This window comes from Carex rostrata, chromosome 2 (genome assembly GCF_964058835.1).
Source record: "Carex rostrata chromosome 2, lpCarRost1.2, whole genome shotgun sequence".
In the NCBI taxonomy this organism is placed as follows: Eukaryota; Viridiplantae; Streptophyta; class Magnoliopsida; order Poales; family Cyperaceae; genus Carex; species Carex rostrata.
In genome coordinates, this window is record NC_135919.1 from 15,031,978 (window position 1) to 15,056,302 (window position 24,325).

The 24,325-nt window shown below is 34.6% G+C and overlaps 1 protein-coding gene and 1 long non-coding RNA gene across 2 annotated transcripts; both read left to right on the forward strand.

The window, feature by feature from the left end:
• Positions 1-293: 293 nt before the first annotated feature.
• KAPP (kinase associated protein phosphatase) lies at positions 294-18,292 on the forward strand. Its single transcript, XM_078293301.1, has 14 exons — positions 294-710; positions 1,558-1,738; positions 2,627-2,761; positions 3,502-3,677; positions 4,109-4,267; positions 4,597-4,788; positions 4,993-5,054; positions 5,229-5,367; positions 5,746-5,840; positions 5,926-6,041; positions 7,783-7,912; positions 8,669-8,723; positions 8,871-9,003; positions 18,030-18,292. The coding sequence occupies exons 1-14, from the start codon at positions 492-494 to the stop codon at positions 18,050-18,052; spliced, it is 1,815 nt and encodes a 604-aa protein (XP_078149427.1). The 5' UTR covers positions 294-491; the 3' UTR covers positions 18,053-18,292.
• Positions 15,370-16,202, forward strand: LOC144567055 (uncharacterized). Its single transcript, XR_013515349.1, has 3 exons — positions 15,370-15,514; positions 15,909-16,003; positions 16,092-16,202. It is a non-coding gene; the product is annotated as an uncharacterized LOC144567055 (long non-coding RNA).
• Positions 18,293-24,325: the final 6,033 nt, after the last annotated feature.

Below are 24,325 nucleotides of genomic sequence, written 5' to 3' on the forward strand. Positions count from 1 at the left end.
AACGCACAACTGATGAATTAGATCAGTTGGAACGGTTTGGATTCACCATTTAAAGTCGATTCGATAGGTTTTTGAGTTAGTGTTATATAGACTTAAATGACATTGTTAGTATAGCAAGACTCCTTATTAATACAAGGAAACGTTCATTATGCCAATATACATATAACTGAAGTCTAATGTTAGTGTGATATATCAATTGACAATTATTAAGGAGCTGTCAAATAAAATTTATTTCATGGACACGTAGAATGATTTGATTGTATTGTAGGGTAAAATTTCAGAGGAGTTGCATCGAGAAGAAAGAGGAAATGAACACGGGAAGAAAAGGGAAATCAAACCAAACCAAAGACAAAACAACACCAAAAGAGAACTGAAAAACATGTAAAAGGGACGGTGAGCCGGAAGCCGCGAGAGAAGAAAACGGAGAAGAGAGAGAAAGAACGCGAAGCACCTGAACTTAAACAAAGAAGAGATAGATAGAGAAAGAGGCGATGCGTCGATTTGAAAGCGCATCGCCTGAGATTCCACTGTCGTCCCCTTGGCATCCTTTCTCTCTCCTCGAAAATTCTCGTGATGTATTGTTATCCATGGCGCCTCTCATGGCTGGCTCTCTCTTCTTCCTACTCCTCCTACTCTTTCTCCTTTTGCTGTTATTCATCTTCTTTTGTAGGCCCTGGCGATTCTTCGGACGATTCTCCAGGTCCATCGAGGTACAATACAATCCATAATGCATCTTGGTTTCCAGCTCCGATCATCTCTTATTCCGTGCAGAAACTGGACATGCCCCTTGATCTTTGTTTCTTTCACATCACCGAGTTGGAAAGATGGTGTTCAAGGAAAAGGCACAGGTCCTGTATCTGAACCGAATGGGAAGGAACTGAGCTATTCTTTTCTTGAGCTGAGTTAAAGGGAATTTATTCTCTTTTTTTTGTTGAAATGGGTGGTTAGTTAATCGGACTTCCAAATTGCAATATTGTAGGGGTCTCTGTGGCTCACAAATTATGAATTAGGAAATGCAATGCCCCTTTAGATGAAGCTTGTATTTTTTGGAAGTCCGATCAGCTAAACCATGGTTTCTTCTTGTTATTGATTCCAATATCCAAGTCTAGTCTGTTGACCACGACAGTTCTAATTTTCCTATCATTGTTGCTTATATACTACCATCAGCTCGGGAGGGTGGAAGGAACATGCCATGTTGCAGATCATTGGATATCAGTTGTGCACTATTGCTTTCAATCTTGAAAAAATAGGCACAGAATTTTGTAGTTATGCACTGTGGTTTGGTTTGTGATGCAAATAGTACCACTTTGGTAATGTAGGACCAAACTCCCTACTGGTTTAGGTCTCTAACAGATCACCATCTCATCATGTGTTTTTGTGCACATTAATTCTTATTTTCCAACACCTAAATGCACCTCAAATTATAATTATTAGTGGCTACTGGTAATTTAAAAATGTATTTTTATTTTTTTTTGCAAGAGAAAAGAAAATCATCAATTCAATTTCTCCAAGTTGCACGGCATTTCTAATTTATATGCTTTTTTTTTTCTCTTCTAGACACATGACATTACCAGGCCTCTTATTTCTGAGACCTTAGATGGTTTTTCAAGCCAGAGCAATTGTCTGGCTAGAAGCATAGGTGAACAGAGACAAGTAATACAAATAGATGAGAATGGATCTTCAATTAGAAATCACTGCTTTGTCGGCAGGAATTCCCTTGAACCTGCCATTATTCAAGGTACCTGTTTATATTTCAGGTAAATTCTATTTTAGTATTTCTGAAGCTCACAAATGCACACCTTCCCTTCTCTGCACTTTGCATACGTGAATCAGCAAGAACACTAGTTTTCTCAGCACTGTGTAAAAATAGGGGCTATCTTGAGGGCAAAGTAGGCAATTTAATTGAAACATGAGGATAATTGGCCAAGTGATAAATAATTGAATATTTGTTGTATCTCATTTCAGCTACACAAACCTAGGATTCTTGCGAGCTTTTGTGATGTTATATATCTTATGCTCATATTTTGCTACTACTTGCTTGCTGGTAGAGTTCATATTCACGAGTTTAGAGTTTGTTTCTTAATCTAACTTTTCTTCATGAGATGCACATGGATTTAGTATCTCAACTAAGGCTTAATTTACCTGGTTAAACATATGTACCGGTGTTGAGAATTTTTAATTTTTTTTTTCTTAATATATATTTATACAACTGTTTTGACCACGATTGACATGGGACGAAGTGGTGAAAAGGGACTTTAAGGAATGGAATGTATCCAAGGAGTTGGCTTCATACATGAAGGCGTGGACCAGAACCATGACCTAGGAAATATTGTTTAGGGGTAGTATTATAGGCCTTAGGATTCGGGGTCAAGGACGTAGAGCTTAGGATTTTGACCCCTATGATCTATAGTTTAGGCATAATATAGTTAGTATTAGTATTGTTACTACTACTACTACTACTACTACTACTACTACTACTACTACTACTACTATTATTATTTTTCTTACTACGGGTTTCATTTCTAGCCTACCCCAACTTGTTTGGGACTAAAGGCTTGGTTGTTGTTGTTGTATTTATACAACTGTTTTATTTTTTGCTTATTATTTATTTGTTCTCTTGAGACAGAAGAGAGGGATGTGCATGAAGTTGGGAACACACTCAAGAGAACTTCTGTCACCAGCTGGAGCACTCCTGATTCAAAACACCTAAAACAGCATGGGAGCGTTTTTCCCCTTCCTTTCAAGGATGCCAAGTTTCCACGTAAGCCTCCCAACTCTTTGCACTTCCTTTCAGACTTGCAGTGTGCGTGCTCTAACAAAAATGGGGGTTGGGGTGTGTGGGGAGAGGTGCATTTTAAGTTTAAGCAAAACATAAATTAAACAATGAACTCAAAATAAATCAATGATAATCAAATTGTAATTTTCATTAATAGTTTTCAGTTGACCAAAATTGTTTTTTCCTCTTAATTTTTTTAAGATATTCTTATTTTGGTTGAGCAAATATGATGCTCGTCATGTTTTGATCGACATAATCTTTATTTTTCGTAGTTGGGTAGTAGCAGATGACCCCAGTGTACAATGATATAGAGAAGTGTTAGAAATATTTGCATTCTTGTAAAATGCCAAATAAATGAGGAATAACGAAAGTAGCCCAAGAGTTCATTGGTCGAGTTTATATGATCTTGGTCATGTTGTTATTACTGTAATCTTTACCATTCATGGTTGGATATCAGCAGATACCCCCAAAGTAGAATGGCACAGAGATGTGAAAGTTAGAAGTACTCGTATGCTTTTAAAAGATGCCAAATAATTGAGGAAGAAATATAGTAGCCCGACAGTTCATTGAATATAGTAGCCTGACCATGTATTTTAGGGGGTCTGTTTGATAAAAGAAGCGTTCACTGATGAATATGCAGTTTCCTAAATGAATTTTTGGTTACGCAGTTACGCTTACATATTCTTTGATTTTTCTTGTTTTTAATTGTTCATCTGGCTGTGCAGAGATTAGCACTTTGACTTTGAAGGTGACATCTGGTCCCTCGAGTGGGCTCTGCATGTCCATCACATCTGTCTCCTCTCCTGCGATTCTCACCATTGGCCGGGTCCCACCAAGCAGATTCATATTAAATGATTCAGAGGTTTCTGGAAAACATGCAGTTGTGAAATTTAACAAGGAGGTAAGCTCTGCATTTTTTCTTTTGGTTTAAGTATGGTAAGGAGTTATTGTATGTAAGAGAAGCAAACAACTTCAAACAAATTACTTAACCTTTTTAGGTCAGGTCAGGATACCAGTACAGTTACTGTAACCTAACTGAACAGAAGCGCTTTTTATGTCTGTTTTGCATATCTGTTACTTAGTTATTTCTGCTTAGTCAGTTAGATTGGCTCTTGCAATTACCCACAGACAAAAAACAATAACAAATCTCAAATTTCTATAGTAATCCTCAATTTATGTTCTCCCTGTTTACGTGAACGTTGTTGTTCTCGATGGTAAAGGAAAAAGAAAAGCTCAAAACTAAAACTGATCTGAAATTCAAAATTTTCCTTATTTCACTTGCATTCTACCCTAGAACAACTACTAATAACATGCTTGATGGTTGCTTTTCAGACTCAGGAATGGGAAATCACTGATTTAGGCAGTCTAAATGGTACGTCTCTGAACTCCATAGCGATTCACCACCCAGATGTGGGGTCGAGGAACCATGGCTCTGCAAATGCACTCTCCAGTGGAGATGTCATAACTTTTGGTACCGCTTCAAATGTGTCGGTAAGGACTGTGCCGATGCTTCTGTTGAGTTGTTCGAGTAATTGTAGAATCTTTTTTCAAAGAGCAGTATTTTGATTGGACATCCAAATTACCCTCCTGATATATTTGTAACTGATACTCAGCATTAAGAGGTTTGCAAATTAACTTGATCTTGTCAAGATATGTCAAGAAACAAACATTTAGTTAATATTGACAATTTTGCCCTGTTAATTTGACAAATCTTGAAATACTGGCTGTTATGGCCCAATTTTGTGGCAGCTAATGACCTAGTTTGCAATATTGATATATATTTTAACACTTGCAATCTTGACTGTTGTGATATTTCTCAGGTTAACATTGAACAAAACAAAAACTGGCCAAGTGGAAGAATTGGGGGCAAAGCTTTGAATGAGATGTTACTTAATCTTCCAAGTCCTGGCATTGGCATAGCATCAGATCCAATGGCCTGGCGCCGAGGTGGGAAGATGCTTCCTATGGAGGATGTCAGTCTTTCCCAGTACCCTCTTCCTGGTTTTGAGAAGGTCTTGCTTTTGAATTAATAAACCTTTATCAGTTTTAATAAAGTTATATATAGTTAATGAATGGGTGCAGAGTCCAAAATAATTACAAGCTTTTCTCTATCAACATAAGCTTTCAGAGCAAGTAGTTAGTTAACAAGAAGTAACCAGCAAGCAATCTTAGGCCGACATTTCTCATTTCTTTGTTTATATATATTATATGTGCAGTTTGGACTTGTTGGGGTTTTTGATGGGCATGGAGGAAGTGGAGCTGCCGAGACTGCATCCAAGTAAAATTTATTCAATATTATTTATTTACTCATTTTTGTAATTAATATTTTTTCTAAAAGGTAATAAGTAACTTTTAGCTAAGAACCTTCCTTTTTTTGTATTGGTTTATGTTGTATTTGTGCCTCTAACAACTGTGATTCTCCTTCTTCTTCTTCCTCTATTTTTAAATTTAGGACTTTTCCTGAAAATGTTGTTAAGATCCTATCTCAATCTGGAGAGAAGGAAAAGGTTCTCTCAAGCTGTGATGCTTCTGGTATTCTTCGGCAAGCTTTTGCTTTGACAGAGGCTCAAATGAAACATCATGAGTATGAGGTTTTTGCCTCGTCATCTCTGCTTATCTCATTTTTATTTTTAATTAGATTGAAGTTTATAACACTGGCAGGGCAAATCTGCCAGTAGTCTAGCACTGGTACGAGTTTATTTTCAATCAAATGGTTCTGAGTGTGAGTTTGTTCTTTCTCTTCTAGTCTGATTGATCTATTAAATAAATACAAAATTAAGTCTGTTGGTACCACCATAACTGTTAAAGTGCCAAAGATCCTAGTCTATTTGGTCCCATGATGTCCTAAGATTCTTACATTTTAGCTCCAATGAACAACATTTGCTTACTATTGATATTTCTGTATTTCCAAGAGATTATTGTTGAATAATATTTAATCTCTATTATTTTGTAAATTACCTTGTTTTCAGGGTTGTACTGCAACAGCACTTTTGATTTGGTCAGGTTCAAATGGGGATTTCTTTGCCCAATGTGCAAATCTTGGCGATTCGGAATGTGTTATGTAGTATGTTCCTGTACCTTTTTCTACTGTCAGAAAATTATTGGGTGGTAGTAATTGAGTTTTTTCATACATAATGTGATAATCGCAGCATCAATGGGAACCAAATAGTCATGACGGAGGTACATAAGGTGGATAGCGTAGGAGAGAGGAGCCGCATAGCCCAAACAGGAAATCCTTTAAAAGATGGCGAATCACGTATTAATGGTATGTTTACTTTTGATAATGTAATGAAGGTATATTGTGATGCATCCTGATATGATCTCCATGAAATTGTTGCCCAAAATTTGCCCATATCTTAGACAGGCCAATTTTATATTACCATTTTACCTATCTTATGCAATATTTTAACATAACATCATCTACACCAACTTCACTTTAATGTAGTAAGGTGCAGCCTACCTTATTGTGTACATTATATGCCAGTTTGGAAGCTAATATACCAGGCAATGAATTGGCACTTTACTTACACAGGTTGACATCAGATTAAAAAATGTTGTTCTACTATAGTGTCCACTTTGAAGTTGTGCTTCTTATATTATTGGATTATATTTGTCCCATAGAAGGAAAACTCGGCCGAGTCGGACCAGAATCAGCCGAGTCAGACCGGAATCGGACCAGACCGAGCCGATTTTGGACCGATTTACGTAAAGAGTGAGTTTTAGGGGAAAAACCGGGTTGAACAGTGTTGAATCGGCTGAGTTGTCTGAGTCTAGACCAATTCTTCCGTTGGATCTTAATTCTCCAATTTATTTTTCTTCTGATTTTGGAGTTATTTCCTGAGGATGAAGAAAGAGTATAATCGGAAATGAACATGGCGCACATAGACTCTTGAACGTTCAGGGGTGTTCAAACGGTCAATTCAGTTAAAACCAAACTAAAATTACCAAACCAATTTTTTTTTCAGTTTTCAAAATTAGAACCGAACCAAACCGATTAAGAACCGAACTGAACAAACCGAAGTAAATTTCGGTTTATTCGGTTTAAACCGAAATAAATCTATTAATGCTATTATTAATGAAAATTACACATGTTCATACACAAATTGTTCAATTCCATACAAAATATGTAGATATTTCAAAATATTTAAAACTAAAATAAAAGATGGGAAGCAATGATTGAACCAAACATAATATAAACCATACTTGAACAATATAATTCGGTTGGTTCGGTTTAGTCGGTTTTGAAAAGTCTAAACAGAACCGATCCATTTAAACCAAAATAATTCTAAAATTTAACCGAACCGATTCATTTGAACTGAAAAAACTGAACCATTTAAACCGAAATTTTTCGATTTGATTGAAAACCGAACCATTTGAACACCCTACTTGAACCATGGACCCTTCAATCGGAAATGATGGGCTGCTTGGCGTGGGCTCCACTTGTCTGATTAAATGGCAGAGCCTCGATTATAATTTTTTTCCCCATCTTTCTTCCTCTCCATTTCATGTGTTAATCGGAATTTCCATTTTTTTAATTTTTTTTGCTTTAACTGTTTTCTTTTTCTCTCTCTTTTTTTTCTTTTTTCTTTTCCTATTTTTCTTTTTCTAGGGCTTAACAAGTGGTCTTAATATTAGTTTTGACTTAAATTATTTTTGTTTCAATTTTATTTCTATTTTTTATGACAAAATAAACGTCTGGCAAAAATATCCAAGTTTCCGATCTGATTTGGCCGATTCATCCGATTTCCGATTCAGATTCCGATTTTTCCTTGTATACTTTGTCCCCTCAAAACCTCAAAGTCTTCTCAGATTTAATTTAATGATGACCTAAATCAATCCTTTCTCCTCAATTTAAAGTGTAAAACCCTGAGGATGGAGGATTGTTTGAGCAAATTATGGAGAAACTGTTAACGCACTAGTCTTGTTTTGTAGGGTGTATCTATTGTACTTCTTTTATTAGTCAGTATCCATGTGCTTCTCTCAAATTATATTTTAATTTTATGCAGGGTTGAACTTGTGCAGGATGCTAGGAGACAGTTTTCTTAAAGCACAAGATCCACGCTTTATCTCAGAGCCGTTTGTGAGTGAAGCACTCCATGTAACCAAAGAATCCACAGCCTTTGCTGTAGTTGCTAGGTAATTATGTGGATTTTTCAACAATAATAGTCAAGTTTTGCAAATCATACTTAATCCTGTAATAAAACACAAAAATCTCCGTCTTTGTGACCAAGAGCCAAGTTTTGTTGGGGGATAATTGTGGATAACAAGAATTATTCTCCATGTTTGCACCTAAAACTGGCATGTATTGGGTGGTATCAAGAAACACCCAACTGTCGAATCAAAGCATGATACAGCTCAAATTACTGCTTGTTAATTATGGAGGTTTGGATGTCCGAATGAAAGTTTACTGGGCTTAATTTTAGTTAATCTCATGCTTGGTGGTCAGTGAAAAGGAGGACCCCTCAGAGGAGGGGCCAACTGTAGACATTTAATCGATATAAGTAACCTCCCAACCATGCCAATATAATGTGCTAATGTAAATTATGTTCAGTTTTATATAGTGAAGTGCTTTTATTGGTTGTATTTGTGAAAATGTAAGTATGTCAGGGATATATTTTGATGTTTGAAGAATCAATTCAGACCCTCAAATAGCTTTGGTTAATCCTCAGTTCAACAGTTAAAACCACTGGAAAATATGAATATCTGAAACCCATGCATACCAGTTCAGATGAGGCTGAGAACATTTGTAGTCTTTGCTCTTTAGGAAGTACCTGGCCATAATTTAGAGTTGTCTTAATCTTAACATGGTTTGTGAAATTGTTGAAACTAAAATGCTGCAACTATTCCCCCAGTGACTCTGTGTTGAGTTTTAATTTATTTTAAACAATGCAGTGATGGTCTGTGGGATGTCCTTGGGCCAAATCAGGCAGTCAAGACTGTTCTCGAGGTACATAATTATTATTTTATACATTTCTAATTTAGCAAATTACATCAGAAACATTTGTCAGACAATTGTTCAAGGATACTATGAGAAGAACATTGAGAATTGCGATACTCTTCTAATTGTCCATGCCTATACCTCAATTGTCTACAGATCAAGGAGAGAATGAAAGGCCAGGAAAATTATGCCGAGACAATAGCCAAGTCTTTAGTCAAGGAAGCTGAGAAAAAGCGCACCAAAGACAACACAACTGTAGTTTTCATAGATTTTGACAATCTGAGGACGTATCTAGCACCCAATTAATTGATTGATTCCATTGGAGCTGCATTTTATGTGCATATATCGTTTGTAGAGTTTCACCATCTTCTTTTTTCTTAAATATTTTTCTTTGTGAAGTTTGAAGTTGGCTAGTGTTTGGTGTAAATTATGTTAGCGCATTTTCATTGTCAGTGAGACAGTTTGATGGTAATTAATGAGAAATAGCTCAAAATTTGCGGTTGCAAGGTGATCAAAGTTTTGACCCCATCTATATATATTTTGATTTTCTATTTTATTTCTCTGTTACTTATATGGCTTAATTTTGAGGATAAGCATTAGAATCAAAGGTTCGGTACTACAGTTGGTGAACCAACGAACTTAACGACTTAACGTGTGAGTGCTATACAGTTGGAATCGAATGTACTGTACCTTTGATCTGTAATGGGTAGCAAATCGAATGGTTCCGAGCAGACATTGGGCCGATCTGAGTTGGATCCCATCGGACACTCCCCGTTTCCGAGTTCTAAACCTATCCTAATAGGTAGGATACATTGATTTATATTGCTTATCTATATACCTTACCGGAAACGAATCTGCTGAAATTCTCATCTGTGAACAGTGTTATTGAAATATCTGCCTTTTCGAATCCAGTCGTTAAACTGTTTCGAGATGCGTGCACATAAAATTCAGCTGTTTTGAGATATGTGCATAGGAAAAATTGAACGGCCAGATTTAGAATTTCAGAGTGTTCACGAACCAGGGATTGCAACAGATTTCAATTCATGGGAGAGGGGGGCGTCCGACGCTCATCGGACCACTTTTGTGTTCGATGTGTTCCCTTCACCGTCGAATCTACTTTAGGATTCGCGCCCGCAATTTCACGTCTGTTTTAAAATCTGTACACACGAATCCTAAAGCAGATCTGACGGTGAGAGAACCCATCGAACACAAAAGTGATCCGATGGCCATCGGACAGCCCCCTCTTCCTCAATTCATACCTTACCACCATAGCTGTAAGCCGGTATATACCTTACCACCATGACCGTAAGCCGGTAAGCCTGTAAGTCATTAGCAACAAATGCATAAACAGCAGTAATTGTCATTGATGCAGAGATATCACACAAGTGTTTTTTAGTATAAAATAAAAGATTGAAATCATATATTGTTATTCATTATCTTTTTGCCTCGATGCCGTATGCCTGTAAGTCATTAGTACTAGTACATAAAATGTACGCACTAATTGTCTTTTATGCATAGATATTTTAAACAAGTTTTTAGTATGAAATAAAAGATAAAAAATTTCAATTTAATAATATCTATCTAAAATCATCTATAATCTATCATTATCGTTTGTGCCTCGATGTAGTCAGTCGATTCGGTTTGTAAATATTTTTATAACCTTTTTTTCATCGTTCTAAATAGCGTGCTATAATGCCGCTATAGTGTTTTCGGATCATAAAAGCTATGGTGCTATAGCGCGCTATAGTGGTGCAATATGGACATAACATTGTTCTTTTAGCTGTTCCGCTATGACGCGATAAACACTATTTAACCCTTTGCTTTTTTTTTTTTGTATAATTTGATCATAAAAATGAGTAACGACACTCAAGGTTCTAAATAGCGATTATTGTGTCATTACGAAAATACCAAAAAAAAACTATCGCGAATAACATAACTATCCTACACGTTTTTTTGTCTCAATAATTATATTTTATATTTCTACTAATTATCAACAATGTATAAGTCTCATAGAGAAATAAGTAACACAAAATTGATTAAGGAATTAAAATATTCATATTAAACCAATAAAAAATTCAAATTGTTATTCAAAATATTCCTAATAATATCATAGACTGTCTTTTTCCATTCAAATAACATAAGAATTATGACATAAAATATCTATTTTTTTATTTAGAATAATCCAAGCATCATGACATAAATTATATATATATTTTTAATTAAAAACAGAAGCAATATGGGCCTTGAAAAAAAAAAGATCCTTCAAAAATAAATTTTCAGTTTTAGCCTTTAAAAAAAAATTCTATGTACCATAGTGTGCGCTATTTGTGCTACACGCTATAGCGGACTTCTATTACCGTTATAGTGGTCGTAGCTGAAATAGTGGACTTTATAATATTATAACTTAACGTTTAAATTCTGAAAACGCTATAGCGCTGCTATTGCGTCGCTATAGAGCGCTATTTGGAACACTGACGACTCTTATAAATGGAGTACGAGCTACACAATTAACAGTGTAAAATTTAGCTTAGAGAGCCTTCCGAAGTTCACACATACACACTTCCCCTCTCTGCGCTTTGTACACGTGAGTCAGCAAGAACACTAGTTTGCTCAGCACTGTGTAAAAATAGGAGCTATATTGAGGGCAAAGTGGCCATTTAATTGAAACCTGAGGATTATTGGCCAGGTGATGAAGAATTAATTGAATTCATTTCAGCTACACAAACCTAGAATTCTTGTGAGTTTTTGTGATGTTATATATCTTATGCTTGCATTATACTACTTGCTTACTGCTAGAGTTCATATTCACGAGTTTAGATTTTTGTTTCTTAATCTAACTTTTCTTGATGTGATGCACATGGATTTAGTATCTCAAGTAAGGCTTAATTTACCTGGGTAAACATATGTACCGGTGTTGAGATTTTTTTATTTTTATATTTATAAAACTGTTTTGTTTTTTGCTTATTATTATTTTTGTTCTCTTGAGACAGAAGAGAGCACTTTACTTGACTATGAAAATGATGTGCATGAAGTTGGGAACACACTCAAGAGAACTGATGTCACCAGCTGGTGCACTCCTGATTCAAAACACGTAAAACAGCACAGGAGTGGTTTTGCACGTAAACCTCCTTTCAAGGATGCCAAGTTTCCACGTAAACCTCCCAACTCTTTGCACTTCCTCTCAGACTTGCATGTGTGCGTGCTCAAACAAAATTTGGGGTGGGGGTGGGGTGGAGGTGCAATTTGAAATTGAGCAAAACATAAATGAAACAATGAACCCAAATAAAATTAATGAGAATCAAATTGTAATTTTGTTTCAGGTTTTCAGTTGATCAAAATTGTTTTTCCGAGTTCATTGGTTGAGTTAATATGATCTTGATCATGTTGTAATTACTCTGTAATCCTTATCATTCATGGTTGGAGCAGATACCCTCTTGGTTCATGATGTATATGTGTTGTTCAACTTAGTATATTAGTTTATATTATATATGTATATATATTTAAAACTAGCCAGGAATCTGCTAGTGTGTGTCAGTCAAATCCTTCGTAGGTGCTAAACTTTTTCTCATTGCACATTGTAGGCAAAACGGGGCTCAACCTATATATGTTTGTAATCAACTGCCTTCTGCCCGTCATTTATATATCCCTTAATTTCCTGTCTCTTATTCAGTTCAATGGACTAAGCGTCTAAGCCCCTAATCCCTCTCCTTTCCCAATTTCAAGAATCAATAAAGATTACTCTGTTGAGAGAGATTTGAGTTCCACTTATCTGTCCATCACTCCTCTGTCATTTTGAAACCAATTATATATCTCGTATCTGCCTCTTATTCAGTTCTACATGACACAGGCCCCTTAATTCCTCTCTTTTTTTAATTTCAAGAATCAATAAACTTTTACTCTGTAGAGAGAGAGAGGGAGAGAGAGAGATTTGAATCCCGTAATGGCAGAGGCAATTAAAGAAGGCAACCAAGTGACTGAAGATAACCATGAGCAGAGTTCTTTGATGGAGACAGAGCCAGAGTGGACTCCAGGAGATGCTGGCAAGAAGGTTTTCAATAACGTCTTGAAGAACAAAAGAAGTGGGTGCCATTGATCCATACTGCCTTTACACACAAGCATTTTGCGTAACCATATATATCTTAGGGGGTCTGTTTGATACAAGAAGTGTTCACTGATGAATATGCAGTTTTCCGAAATGAATTCTTCACGCTCACATTTTCTTTGATTTTTCTTGTTTCTAATTGTTCATCTGGTTGTGTAGATATTAGCACTTTGACTTTGAAGGTGATATCTGGTCCCTCGAGCGGGCTCTGCATGTCAATTACATCTGCCTTTTCTCCTGCGATTCTCACCATTGGGCGGGCCCCACCAGCTGGTTTCATATTAAATGATTCAGAGGTTTCTGGAAAACAAGCAGTTGTGATATTTAACAAGGAGGTAATCTCTGTGTTGTTTCTTTTGGTTTTAGTATGGAAAGGAGTAAATTGATTGTATGTAAGAGAAGCAAACAACTTCGAACAAATAACTTAAACTTTTTATGTCAGGTCAGGATACCAGTACAGATACTGTAACTTAACTAAACAAAAGCTTTATGTCTGTTTTTCATATCTGTTACTTTTTAGTAATTTCTATTTAGCCAGTTATGTTGGCTCCTTTAATAACACACAGCCAAAAAAACAAAAGAACTAATAACATGCTTGATGGTTGCTTTTTCAGACTCAGAAATGGGAAATCACTGACTTAGGCAGTCTAAATGGAACATATCTGAACTCCAAAGCAATTCACCATCCAGATGTGGGGTCGAGGAACCATGGCTCTGCAAATGCACTCTCTAGTGGAGATGTCATAACTTTTGGTAACTCAAAGGTCTTGGTAAGAACATGCGCCGATGCTTCTGTCAAGTTGTTTGAGTAATTTTAGAATCTTTTTCAAAAGCACAGTATTTTGATAGAACATCCAAATTACCCTCCTGATATATTCATAACTGGTACTCAGCATTAAGAGGTTTGCAAATTAGCTTGATCTTGTCAAGACATGTCAAGAAACAGACATTTAGTAAATATTGACAATTTTACCCTTGTTAATTTTACAAATCTTGAAATACTGGATGTCTTTTGCAGATTCTCCTGATTAAAAAAGAAAAGAAAAATAAATTAGAAAAATAACGTTTAAGAAATGAAAAAAAAAAGAAAGAATATAACTCTTCTTCCTGGTGTTTTATGATATGGTATTCTTTCTACAGTTTGAATTACTGGTCATGAGTTTCTCTTTTTCCTCATGCCATACCAGTATAAATTGTCCACTCTTTGCTTATTAGTTGCTAGTACGTGCTGTATGTTAAGTGCTAGTTCAATCTTAAATTTAGGTGCTAGTGTGTACTGTATGTCAAGTGCTGTATGGCACCTAACGACCTAGTTTGCAATTTTAATATATATTTTAACACTTGCAATCCTTGAATGTTGTGATATTTCTCAGGTCAACATAAAAAAAAACGACCTAGCAAACACCCCGAGTGGAAGAGTTGGGGGCAAACCTCTGAATTTGATATTTAATCTTCCAAGTCCTGGAATTGGTATGGCATCAGATCTGCAACGAAATGTCGCTGATTTGGGGGCAACAGTTGGAACCCAGGAGAAAATAGAAGGCGATGAATTAAAGGGCAGGGTGGTCAGAGAACTCGGGCAGGAAGAGACTGCCAGTGGGCCCAACGCCCAATAGTTCAAATGAAATCCCAGGTCCGCCTAGAGAGGTCATTATGACACGTCAGATGCCATAAAGGCTGAGCTTGCTGATGTGTCGTGCTGAGAGTGTTTACAGCAATTTACTCAACCAATTTTAATAACTTCAGTTGCGTTGTAATCGCCTATAAAAGGCTAATGTAACTACGGATTGGACAAATTTGAGTTCTTTTTTTTGTTATCAGTTGCGTTTCCATATTTCCCTATCTTCCTCCATTCTGTTTCAATTATCGATCTTTCGATTTCGATTGAGATCTATTGCTTCTGAGAGAGATTCTCATAGCAAGATCCATTGGCCCGGCACCGAGGTGGGAAGCCGCTTGATACGGAGGATGTCAGTCTTTCCCAGTACCCCTTCCTGGTGTTGAGAAGGTCTTGCTTTTGAATTAATAAACCCTTATCAGTTTTAATAACGAATGGGTGAAGTCGTGCTGAGTCCAAAATAATTACAAACATTTTTCTATCAATAAAAGCTTTCAGAGAAAGTACTTAGTTAACAAGAAGTAATTAGCAAGCAATCTGAGGCCGACATTTCACAATTCTTGGTTTATATTTATGTGCAATTTAGACTTGTCGGGGTTTTTGATGGAGTTGGAGGAAGTGGAGCTGCCAAGATTGCATCAAAGTAAAGTTTATTCAATATTATTTATTTGCTCATGTTTTTTAATTAATATTTTCTTAAAATACAACTGACTACTGCCTGGTATTAGTCCTTGCTTACCCATTGGTGGATGTGCCAGTGTTGAACTCCAATTGTATAGTGAATTGCAATGCATCAAACAAAAATATGTTAACCAACAAGTAACTTTTAGCAAAGAAATTTCCTTTTTTTTTGTATTGGTTTATGTTGTATTTAACTATTTATACCTCCAGCAACTGTGATTCTCCTCATTCCTCTTCTTCTTACTCTATTTTAAATATGGGATTCTTCCTGAAAATGTTGTTAAGCTCCTATCTCAATCTCGAGAGAAGGAAAATGTTCTCTCAAGCTGTGACGCTACTAGTATTCTTCGGCAAGCCTTTGCTTTGACAGAAGATCACATGAAACACCACGAGGATGAGGTTTTTGCCTGGTGATCTCTGCTTAGCCCATTTTTATTTTTAATTAGATTGAAGTTTATACCACTGGCAGTGCAAGTCTGCCAGTGGTCTAGTACTGGTATGGTATTGATCTAGTGGTTCTAGGTGAGTTTATTTTTCAATTAAATGGTTCTGGGTGTGAGTTCTTTTAGTCTGATTGATCTATTAAATAAACAAAAAATCAAGTGTCTGTTGTTACTACCATAAGTGTTAAAGTTTGAAAGATCCTAGTGTATTTGGTCGCATGATGTCTTGAGATTCTTACACTTCAGCTCTGATGAACAAGACTTGCTTAGTATTGATAATTCTGTATTTCCAAGAGATAATGCCGAATAATATATAATCTCTATTGTTTTCTAAATTTCCTTGTTTTCAGGGTTGTACTGCAACATTACTATTGATTTGGTTAGGTTCAAACGGGGATCTCTTTGCCCAATGTGCAAATCTTGGCGATTCGGAATGTGTTAGGTAGTATGTTCCTGTACCATTTTCTACTGTCAGGAAATTATTATTGTGTGGTAGTAACTGAGTTTTTACATAACTAATGTGATAATTGTAGCCTCAATGGGAACCAAATAGTCATGACAGAGGTACATAGGGTGGATAGTGTAGGAGAGAGGAACCGCATATCCCAAACAGGAAATCCTTTAAAAGATGGCCAATCACGTATTCATGGTATGTTTGCATTTCATAATGTAATGAAGGCATATTGCGATGCAACCTGATATGATCTTCAACGAAATTGTTGCCCAAAATTTTCCCATATCTTAGATAGGCCAATTTTATATCACCATTTTACAGATCTTATGCAATATTTTAACATATAACACCATCTACACCAGCTTCACTTAAATGAAGCAAGTTGCAGCCTACCTTATGGTGTACATTATATGCCAATTTGGAAGTTATATACCCAGCAATATTTGGTATTTTATTTTCATAAGTTGACATCAGATTGGAAAAGTCTATTAATTAACCTTCAAAAAAAAAAAAAAGAGTCTACTAATTGTGCCCCCACCAAAGTTGTGCTTCTTATATTTTTGGATGATGTTTGTCCCCACAAAACCTCAAGGCCTTTGCTGATTTAATTTAATGATGACCTACATCAATCCTCGCTCCTCAATCTACTGAGTAAAACCGTCAGGATGGAGGATTATTTGAGCAAATTAAGAAGAAACTGTTAACGCACTAGTCTTGTTTTGTAGGGTGTATCTATTGTACTTCTTTTGTTAGTCAGTATCCATGAGCTCCTCTCAAATTATATCTTAATTTAATTTAATTTTATTTTATTTTATGCAGGGTTAAACTTGTGCAGTGCTGGGAGCCAGTTTTCTTAAAGCAAAAGATAAACACTTTATCTCGGAGCCGTTTGTGAGCAAAGCACTCCATGTAACCAAAGAATCAACAACCTTTGCTGCAGTTGCTAGGTAATTTATGTGGATTTCAAATAATAAAGGTCTCTTTTTGCAAATCATATTTGCCACGGTAATAAAAACACAAAATCTTCATCTTAGTGACTAAGAGCCAAGTTTTGTTGGGGATTTAATTATTCTCCATGTTTTCGCCTAAAAATGGCATTTATTGGGTGATATCAAGAAACACCCAACAGTTGAATCAAAACATGATACAACTCAAATTAATGCTCGTTAATTATGGAGGTTTGGATGTCCAAATGGAAGTTTACTGGGCTTCATTTTAGTTAATCTCATGCTTAGTGATCAGTGTAAAGGAGGACCCCTCAGAGGTAGGGGCAATTGTAGACATTTAATTTGAATATAACCTCCCAACCATGCTAATTTAATTTGCTAATGTAAATTATGTGCAGTTTTATTGTGTGAAGTGCTTTAATTGGTTGTATTTGTGAAAATGTAAGTACATGTAAGGGGTATATTATGATGGTTGAAATCAATTCAGCCCTTCAAATAGCTTTGGTTAAGCCTCACTTCGACAGTTAAAATCACTGTACAATATGAAAATCTGAAACCCATGCATGCCAGTTCAGATGAGGCCGAGAACATTTGTAGTCTTTGCTCTTGAGGAAGTACGTGGCCGTAATTTAGATTTGTCGTAATCTTAATGTGGTTTGAAAAATTGTTGAAGCTAAAATGCTGCAACTATTCACCCATTGACTTGTGTTGAGTTTTATTCTATTTTAAACAATGTAGTGATGGTCTGTGGGATGTGCTTGGGCCAAATCAGGTAGTCAAGACTGCTCTCGAGGTATATATGTATTATTTTTATACATTTCTAATATAGTAAATTACATCAGAAACATTTGTGTTCAAGGAGATACTATGAAAAGAAGAACATTGAGAATTGCGATACTCTTCTAATTGTCCATGCCTATACCTCAATTGTCCACAGATTAAGGAGAGAATGAGAGGCCAGGGAAATTATGCCGAGACAATAGCCAAGTCTTTAGTAAAGGAAGCTGAGAAAGAGTGCACCAAAGACAACACAACTGTAGTTTTTGTAGATGTTGACAATCTTAGGACGGATTCTTCTAGCACCTTTAATTGATTGATTCCATTTATTGGAGCTGCATTTTATGAGCAAGGCTATATATAGTGCATATATCATTTATAGAGTTTCACCGTCTTATTTTTTCTTAAATATTTTTCTTTGTGAAGTTTGAAGTTGGCTACAGTGTTTGGTGTAAAATATGTTAGTGCATTTTCATTGTTTTTTCTTTTTTGAAAGACTGTCATATCAAGGTGGTACAGTACAGTTTGATGGTAATTAATGAGAAATAGCTCAAAATATTTTGATTTTCTATTTTAGTTCTCTGTAACAGTTAAGCATCAGAATCAAAGGTACAGTACAGTTGGTGAACCAACGAACTTAATGTGCGAGCGTTATACTGTAAGATGCCTCTTGGTACTTACTCTCCGAGAAAATTCACTTGTTCTTTGGATCACCAATCCAAATAATTTTAAATTTTAAGATCCACTAAGGTTTGATAAGAGAAATTCAAAAAAGTGAGTCTTTAGCTTTCTTAAGAAACTTAATTACTTAAGCCATGTAGAATAGTGGTCTAAAAATTAGGATAAGTTAAAAAAAAGTGGGCAAAAGGTGGTTTAAGAAAATAATTTTAAGCTTTGCAAATTAAGAAATAAGTATTTGATAAATTTAAGACTCCTTAGTCCTTTAAAGAGCTCTAAGGAGCTCTTAAGAGATACGCCGAACACTAACTTAAGATTAATTTTGTTATGCGAACTAAATCATTTATCCATTAAGAATTCGGAGTGTGTTGATATGAATCTGATAACAATCTACTGCACTTGACCAGATGTGCCACTGGGTCGAACTTGCTAGCTAGAGCGGAATTAAATGATTTTAAATTTTTAATTAGAAAATTGAAACGTGAAAAGTATAATATTATAATATATGATAGGTGTTAAATCTAAGTATATATTTAGTATTTTATGAAGAGAGTTGAATTATATAATTTAAACATAAAATAAAATTCAATTAAATTTTAACATATATAATAATTGAAACTTTAAATTCTTTTTGAAAATGAAATATTTTAAAATTCTAAAAGTGATAGTACCTCTATGATTTAGCTATACATCTTTCTCTGTTAACTCGCTAACTCGCTGAGTATCTATGAACTCCAATTTTAAGAGCTATAGGAAACATGAATTTATATTGCTTATTTATATGAGAATGGAATAGGTCCGATATCCATCCGATTTGTTTTTGGATCCAATGAACTCCAAGATTGTCCGATCCGTTTTAAGATATGTACACACAAAAATTGAAGTAGACACACATAAATTTTAAAGTGGTGCGGACACATCTTAAAGCAGATCAACCAGTGATTGAACCCATCAAACCAAAGTAGGTCCAATGGACATCAAACCTACTTTCAATTCTATCTATATACCTTACTACCATGGCCGTAAGTCCGCAAGTCACTAGCAACAAATACATAAAATGTAGTAATTGTCATTGATGCAGAGGTATTTACACAATTTGTCCATTATAATATAAAAGAACAAAATTTTCAATTTGATAATATCTATTTAAGCCACTAGCAAGAATTAAAAAAAAAGATAATATCTATTTAAGTCACATATTGTTGATCATTATCTATTTGAAATCATATATATATTTGATAATAAAAGAACAAACATGAGAGTTGAAACATTTCCTATTATGTTGGCACCACAGGACATTTGAGTTAAGACTTGGTATCCCCTAATACAGCTTAGGGGCTTTTACAGTTTTACTGGCATTTATAGACGCCCATGTAAACAGCCAGTACTGTTGTCGAGAAAATGCCTTTCCATCTGCCTTTCTAGCATCTACAACAATTTAATTTTAATTGGGGTCATCTTTGGAAAATGTATTTTGATTACATTTATTAAAACCTTTTTTTATTCCAAGCCCGTAGGCAGTATTAAAACCTTCTTATTACAGGGAGTAGTGATTGTGACGGAGGGTGACTCCGGCAATTGCGAGCAATATGGAATGAAATCTGCTGCTATTCTCTTCCCGTGAACAGTAATCTTGCTATTTCTGCTTTTCCAAATTCAATTGTTCAATTTTTTTCGGAAACAAATCTCAAAGCAACTTTTTTCAAAACTTTTCTATGCACGTATCTTAAAACAATTCAATGATTGAACTTGAAAATGCAAAGATAGCAGGAACACTGTTCATGCACGAAAATAACAGCAGATTTTGATCCCGAGCAATATGCCCAAGTTTTATGGTGGATGGAGAAATCGTGGCATTCTTTTAACTTTTTTTTTCCTTGTACTGCTAGTTTACGAGTGTCGAGTGCGTATGACTTTATTTTGTAAACATGAGTGTTGAGTAGGGACACTATATTGAAACTAATTTTATTACTCTCTCAAGATGTTCTTACAACTCTACTACTTAATAATCTAACTTCCAATATTATACCATCTACTATTTATATTATCTTACACATCCAAACTACTACAACACTCTTCTTTATTTCTCTCTTACTCTCTTATTTTGCTTGAATTACTTTCTTGCTTGGATGGTGAAAATAAGAAGCAAGACATCCTATTTATACTTGCTCCATAAGAGCCAAAGAAACATTTAGACTTAAGATATTTTTGGTCTCTTATAGATTTTTTTACATCTTACACTACAAGATATTTTATTTGGTAATTTCTAGACAATTATTGATACCTTCATGAAAACTAATTGTGGGCCACCTGTGTGGGGGGGCGCCTCACTAGGGGCATGGAGCGCCCGTAGGCGTGGCGCCTCACTGTGAATTTTGGGCCGCCCCTAGCCCAGACGGTTGGGGTATTTTAAAAAAAAATTGTACAAAATGACATTTTTAAAATTATGTTTTTTTGTTTAGGGTATTAATAAAAATGACCGAAATTCCATATCATGGTTAAAATGAGATAAAAAAATTACACTTGTACATAGAATGCCATAAATTTCAAGGGGCTAAAATTTTATGTACATATCATGGTTAAAATGAGAAAAAGAAATACACTTCTAGGGGCTAATTTTTTTTTTTTTTTCAAATTTCATCGTGATAGAATGCCATAAATTTCAAAATTATTACCTTCTTTGTTATTTTGAAGAGCGGTAAACTTATCCTTATTTATTCATGAGACCTCTAGTCAAAAGTAGATCTGACAAAAAAGTACGTGGTTCGTGGCTTGTTTGATAAGTCTGTGACTTGATCGGTAATAGCTCGTTAGTGAACTGAGCTAAAATAAGTCTGTTAGCTAAATACTTGAGTCAGAATTAACGAGTTTGAGTTAGGTCTGACTCGTGCCGAGCCAGCTCAGTTCATTAACAAGTTATTATATATACATAGTTAAATAGTTTAATCAGATCCATTTACTTTAGACTGAGAGATACTATGGTCTATGAATGTTATGGTCAGTATGATGGTAATTGCACTTTGAACTGTGCTTAAGTTGATTAGTAATTTTGTATGAACTATGTGTGAATTAATTATAAACAACTAAGTTATTTTGTATGAATTTGTTTAATTTGGTATGCATGAATTTATTCTGTGAACTATGTTTGTATAAATTTAGAAATTTGATATTTTAGTATGTATGAATTTAGCTGCAAACTAAATATATGATAGTTGATTTGCTTAGTTGCACTTGAATTAAGAGTATTACTCAATAATTAGTCATATAATTTTTATTTTGCTTTAGCCATAATTGATAAAATGTACTATGAAAATTTAAAATATATCTGGAAAGGAATAACAAATTTATGAATCTGTCAGACTGGTAATGAGCTTGCTCAGGCAAACCACAAGTCAATCTTATTTCAACTTAAAATTTAAAATCTAAAATCACTCACTTACTTAATCCACAAACCAAGTCAATTATGAGTGAAACCTAACTCTCTTAACATCTCGTTGCCGAATTTTTTTAGAAATCATAAATAAAAAAATAGATTTTATCAAATCAACTTGATTGCTTTGTTTTTTACAAAAACATAAGAATTGAGATGTCATTTTGGTCTTCTTTTTTGGGGGACCGAATTTTCATTTCATAGATTTCGAGAAAAAAAAATATGTTAAAATAATATAAAAATGTCTTGAACCAAATTGCTATTTCAGCTTCGAATAAAAAAAAAATTCGGACTGAAATAATATTTCAGCTCTTATGATTTTTGTAAAAAATAAAATAAAATAATTATAGTTTATAAAAAAAATTCAGACCGAAATAGTATTTCAGCTCTTATAAAAATCTTTCTTTTTTTAATTATGGTTTATAAAAAATATTCCTCGTTGCCACCCTACCACGGTGCCATGGAAGTAGATCACTTGTTTCATGGGATGCAGAAAAATTCTGTCCCCTCAGTCACTATGAGTGGGGTCAATCACTGTTAAAGATAACTGATCACAGTTAATTTTTAAACTCACAGTCACCAATCGTGACTTTCGAGGCAGACGATTCGATCTCCGGTGCCACTCCTAGCCAAAAGTAAGATAAAACAATAACTGCAATTTCCGATACATAGCTAACACCCTTCGCAGAATTGCTGTACAAATGTACTCCTCGATAACTAATCCGGGTCGAGAGTAGCCCTCTCAGTGTAGCAATCCCTGTGGTAGGTAATTGACAACATATATATTCCCCAGCATCAAGTTACAAATTGTGACGGTACCAGTGATATTGTCGCATATAAATATATAATAGAAGTTATTTAACTTTGATGCTTTGTGAATGAATGAGACGAATTTACAAAATTCATGAGATACACTGGTCATAGCAAATTGCAAAATAGGGGAGCAATACAACACACATATATATTATAACTGCCGCATGAAACCAGGATAGAACAATAATCCAAGAATCCACTTTTACTTGTTAGATTAGTAAAACCAAGGAGGAGTTCATTTTCCAAACCATACAAAACCTCCCCTCTGCTCTGTAAATACGCCATACCCAAAAAAGACTATTAAATCTTTCCTCCTCCCCTTCTAAAGATTTTGCGGGGGTGGAATCAATTAAATAAATGCACCATTTTACCTTGCTATCACTATTAATTATTAAACAAGATTTTACATAAACATATATGATATATCGGTGTTATTGTTTCTCAATACCTCTCTAAAATATTTTCAAAATTTTATAATTATACAAACAACATAATATTTATCCCATATATTTTGTGAAAATTATAACCAACTTTTCTTTTTTTGCTGCTTTGTAAAGATGTTGGTATGTTTTTGTATTATAAAACAACTAAATACTTCTGAATTATATCAAAATTATTTTAAAATTATGAATTTTAAACCTTGGCGAATTATTTTTGACTCACGAAGTTATTACTATGATTATAGGCACAATTATTGCATTTATACTGAATTTTTATTATTAATTAACTATAAGCTATTTCCTGGAACCAATTTGATTTACAAAGATATTTTGTGTCATAATACTTATTCTGCATATTTACAAAGTAGAAAATAATTTTATTAGGACGATCATTTTTATACACTAAAATGTGGATTACTTTTTTTAGAAAAAATAACACATTTTTACACACCAAAAATCGTATTTTACTTTATCAAAAGTTGAGAAATGTTGAAAGGGAAGTAGGTTCAATGACATCATCCGGGACTTTGAGGATGATTGAGATTGAGTTTTTTTTTTTGTTTCCATTTTATCTTTTGTATTTTTTATTAGCTCTTCAGTGTTGGTTATTATGTGAAGTAAAAATATAGTGTTTGAGACTTTCACTTTCAGTGTTGAATGTTTAATGAAATAGATAGTGTAATATTTCTAAAAATATTTTTCAAATCCTCCTACACTTTGCTCCTTTTATATGTGGATGATATAAAAAAGGCAGCTTTTTTGTGGATCCCTATTTTTTCTTTTTTTCAACTGATTCTTTAGACAAAAGGAACAATTTACTTGACAAAAACATTATAAAACAAGGATTAAATTGTTGTTTAGCATATTTTATAAATAAAAGTAAAGACATCATTTTTTTTGTTTAATTTCACGCATTTAGCATATTTAATTATTGTTAGCATGAATTGATTTTTTTTTTTGAAGCTTATGAATTTATTGGAATATAATATATAACGAATTTTGAACAAATGACTTGACAAAAACAATATGAAATAAAAAAAAACTTGAGGAGAACAAAATGGTCCAAGAATTAAGTTGTACACCGTAATTCGTCCATGGAACAACATACTTTGTTCATTTCCACGTGACAGGGAACGCAGGAATGAACCGGCTGGTAGAGCGACCAGTCAAAAACTGTCTCTTTCTCTCTCCACATAAAGAGACTCTACCTCCCGTTCTTCCCTTTTGT